This window comes from Gigantopelta aegis, chromosome 12, assembly GCF_016097555.1.
Source record: "Gigantopelta aegis isolate Gae_Host chromosome 12, Gae_host_genome, whole genome shotgun sequence".
Classification (NCBI taxonomy): Eukaryota; Metazoa; Mollusca; class Gastropoda; order Neomphalida; family Peltospiridae; genus Gigantopelta; species Gigantopelta aegis.
The window spans coordinates 41,524,338-41,529,337 of NC_054710.1; the positions used below are offsets into that span (position 1 = coordinate 41,524,338).

The 5,000-nt window shown below is 37.6% G+C and overlaps 1 protein-coding gene across 1 annotated transcript in view; it reads left to right on the forward strand.

Moving 5' to 3' along the window:
- Positions 1 to 5,000, forward strand: part of LOC121386052 — a 12,460-nt gene that overhangs the window by 5,868 nt on the left and 1,592 nt on the right. The window contains exons 5-8 of the mRNA XM_041516851.1: positions 501 to 605; positions 2,086 to 2,190; positions 4,145 to 4,237; positions 4,636 to 4,728. Of these exons, the coding sequence (XP_041372785.1) occupies positions 501 to 605; positions 2,086 to 2,190; positions 4,145 to 4,237; positions 4,636 to 4,728 (396 nt within the window). The remainder of the gene's footprint in view (positions 1 to 500; positions 606 to 2,085; positions 2,191 to 4,144; positions 4,238 to 4,635; positions 4,729 to 5,000) is intronic.

Consider the following 5,000-nt stretch of genomic DNA (forward strand, 5'->3'; position numbering starts at 1 on the left):
CCGTTGTTACTCATGTAGCCTGTGTGGCAGCAACATGTTTCCTTTCTTTTTCTGAAGACCAAATATCGAAATCGACATATGTTAGGCAGCCTTATTTTTGTTGTTGTTGTTGTTGTTATTATTGTTGTTGTTTGTTGGAGGGGTTTTTTCTGGGGGCGGAAGGGCTTCACACATGCACATATACATATACAGTTATAACAGTATAGCATGGAGCGGATGCAAGTGCATGGTGCTGGAGGTGCGCATCAACTCTTCGAAATTCGAAATGCACCAACGATTTTAGTTTGATATTTATATGAAATAAATCTATTTATATATTTTTAAGTAGTAAATGAAATTATATCGTTGTAATTTCTTTCATGAACATGTGATAAAAGGTATAACTTTTACATTTCACAACAAAAAAGTAATAAATATTTTGCAACGTTGAGATTTCCCCTTTAAGGGAATCTGTTGACGAGGTGATTCAATTGTGGACTGTTTTGTTATTCTTTGTTTAGGTGAGACTTCGGGCAAACAGTTGTCACGGACATCAAACCCGTATGCTGCACTCGGGACCAGAGAGCAAAATGTGTATGAAGGTCTTGGAGATCCGAACAAAAAAGGTATAGGCCTACATAGCAGGTGCATGCTTATATACACTCATCCACCCACACATCACTTAATACACAAACATTTGAAAATTGATTATCATATGCATACAAACATATGTAAATACAGGCATACATATACACATATACATATATACATACATCCTTAAAGGTGCGTTTTCAACCTTAAAAATGTTCGCTATGTGTTACTTTTACCAGTGATAAATGATGGAATCGATATCACATATAATAGTTGCTTAATTAACAACATAATATTGAAATTGTTATGTGCCGTCACTCGGCGTACATTGTAATTTCCCGAGAATGGCGTATCAAAGAAGAAGTTTATTTTCTTTAACGACACTACTAGAGCACATTGATTTATTAATCATCGCCTATTGAATGTCAAACATTTCGTAATTTTGACATTTAGTCTTAGAAAGGAAACCCGCCACATGTTTCCATTAGTAGCAAGAGATCTTTTATATGCACCATCCCACAGACATGATAGAACATATCACGGCCTTTGATATATCAGTCGTGGTACACTGGAACCGGCCTCGGTGGCATCGTGGTAGACCATCGGTCTACAGGCTGGTAGGTACTGGGTTCTGATCCTAGTCGAGGCATGGGATTTTTAATCCAGATACCGACTCCAAACCCTGAGTGAGTGCTCCGCAAGGCTCAATGGGTAGGTGTAAACCACTTGCACCGGCCAGTGATCCATAACTGGTTCGACAAAGGCCATGGTTTGTGCTATCCTACCTGTGGGAAGCGCAAATAAAAGATCCCTTGCTGCTAATCGGAAGAGTAGCCCAAGTAGTGGCGACAGCGGGTTTCCTCTCAAAATCTGTGTGGTCCTTAACCATATGTCTGACGCCATATAACCGTAAATAAAATGTGTTGAGTGCGTCGTTAAATAAAAAATGTATTTCTTGGTGCACTGGCTGAAACGCGAAATAACCAAAATGGGTCTACCATTCGGCTACATCCCGCCCCCGTGCCGTATCCACTGAAATAACAGCCAGTAAATGTGAATATCTGATTCAAGCTAAAATTGTGACGTCACGTGTTGACCTGATTGTCGCCAGCATTATATTTTGTCCAATAGCATAAATGTTTCGGGGTGTTTTTTAAGTTGTAAATGAAAGTTTTCAAGGTATTAACGTTACATTTCACAACAAGAGGTATTAAACATTTTGGTTATTATGCACATTTTAGACTTTTCATTTAAGAGGACCAGATGATCAGGGTTTTTTACTTTGTTTACTGTTTCTCATTCCAGCCAGTGCACCACGACTAGTAGATCAAATGCCGTGGTATATGCTATATGTCTGTCAAACTGTACATGTAAAAGATCTCTTGCTACTAATAGAAACATGTAAGCGGTATGTCAAAATTACCAAAGGTTTGACATCCAATAGCCGATGATTAATAAATCAATGTGCTCTAGTGGTGTTGTTAAACAAAACAAATTGTGTTATCCTTTATTTAGGTGAGGCGCAGGACAAGAAACTGCCACATGAATCGAATCCGTATTCTGCACTTGGAGCCAGAGAGAAAAACCTGTATGAGGGTATTGGAGACCAAAACAAAACGGGTATACATCACACGTACATAGTTACCAATACACACATACATCCGCACACACACACACACACGCACACACACACACACACACACACACACACACACACACACACACATACATACATACATACATATATGAAAGGATATAATTATCCCTTACGCCAGTGCGTTAATATCTATGTATGTAACAGTCAACCTCGACATACATACAATATATAGATATTCATACATCAATACATACTAGCCAGTGCCAGGTCTGCCCACTGTTTCATGCACGTAAGTGGGATCGACCGCGTAGACTGTAGGCCCCATGCATATGGTTGAGTTAAAGAACTTCCGTTTTATGGAAGCTTCGATAGCTCAGAGCATATCGTGGTTAGTCTTGCAATTTTCGGGCGATTCGGTGCCACAGGTTCGAGTCCCAGCAACGGCATGGGACAATATGTGAGGCCAGAAAGGATTTAATTATCCCCAGCGCCAGTGCGTTAATATTTATGTATGTAACAGTCAACCTCGATATACATACTATATATAGATATTCATACATCAATACATACATACATCAATACATACATACATATATATATATATATATATATATATATATATATATATATATATATATATATATATATATATATATATATATATATGTATGTATGTATGTATGTATTGATGTATGAATATCTATATATGTTACAGTCAATCTGTGAAACCAGTCATTACGCGTAATACCTAAACAAATCAGTCATTTCGAGAAGTGCCTGTGACCACCAGGCAATACGCGAAATGACTGGAAATTCCAGGCATTTCACGAAATAGCTGAAAATCATGGCCAGCCATTACGCAAAATGACTAAAGTGCTATCTATAATACCACACCACTCAAGTCCTAATGTAACGCTTTATTTAAACTCAAATCAAATCATTTCAGAAGATGTACATGAAGATGAAGTTGAATTTTACCAAGTAGTCCGTGTCAAATCATGAAAGTAACATATTGGTATAGAAAGGTCACTTGTGTTTGCATACAAGGCTACCATGACAACGGCTGGAACAGTGAATTTTGGTTTTGAAACATTTGCATCGATTGGACTCGCATCTCTTAGGACCAGCAGTTACACCTAACCGATTGCGTGTAAACTTCCCTTTTAGAATCCCTGCTTTCACACAAATTGCGTACATATCGTTCTCACCACGGTCTATCATATGCAAAAATCCATGGAAATCATATAAATCTTCAACATAATAATAAATAATTAATATTAAGTAGCATTTTAAATCGTATAATCAATATACTTATCCTTGTTTAGTCTTAAAATGTGATTTAAGACCAAAAGCCTGTATACAAGTGTCAGCAATAAGACTTGAATCACTTTAGTCATTTTGCGTAATGGCTGGCCATGATTTTCAGTCATTTTGTGAAATGCCTGGAATTTTCAGTCATTTCGCGTATTGCCTGGTGGTCACAGGCACTTCTCGAAATGACTGATGTTTTAGGTATTACGCGTAATGACTGGTTTCACAGATTGACTGTAACATATGTATATATATATATATATATATATATTATATATATATATATATATATATATATATATATATACATATATATATATATATATACATATATATACATACATACATACATACATACATACATACATACATACATACATACATACATACATACATACATACACACATACATACATACACACACACATACATATATCAAATAAAATGTATAGACATTATAGATATAATTATTCTAATTATTAGCATATGCATGCATACATAAGTAGATGCATATATGTACATAGACACACACATATATACTATATAAATATGCATTCTCGAAGTTGCAAGTGACAAATTTCTCTATGTTTTGTATTTACCAATGATAAATAGTTGCAAATTAATCGACACCACATTATATTATAATCTTTGCTTAATTAACTGCAGACAACCAGCCGTCAGAAACACCAAAGCCGAATGCAGCACCCGGGACCCCAGAGCAAAACCCTTATGATGATCTTGAAGATACGAATAAGAAAGGTATGCAACGTACATAGTTGCGTACCCACACACCCACACACCCACACACCCATCCATCCACCAATCCATCCATCGCGTAATATTTTGCAGATAACAGAGGTATACAACATATGTACGTACGTACATACCTTCGTACCGACGCAGCCACACACCCGCACACCCATCCATCCATCCATCCATCCATCGCGTAATATACAGAAAAACAAAGGTATACAACGTACATATATGCGTACCGACACACCCACGCACCCATCCATCCACCGATTCATCCATCCATCGCATAATATAGAGATAACAAAGGTATACAACGTACGTAGATGCGTATCGACGCACCCATCTAATAGTTGCAAATTAATCGGCACCACATTATATTATAATCTTTGCTTAATTAACTCCAGACAACCAGCCGTCAGAGACTCCAAAGCCAGATGTAGCACCCGGGATCCTAGAGCAAAACCCTTATGATGATCTTGAAGATCCCAATAAGAAAGGTATGCAACGTACATACATGCGTACCGACAGACCCACACACCCACCCCTCCACCCCTTCACCCTCCATCCATCCATTCGTCCATCGCGTATTATACAGATAACAAAGGTATACAACGTTCATACATGCATACCGACAAACCGACACACCGACACACCAATCCACTCATCCATCCATCCATTGTATATTATACAGATAACAAAGATATACATAGATGACGCACTCACCCATCCATCCATCCACCCATCCACCCATCAACTTTGTTTACTGTTT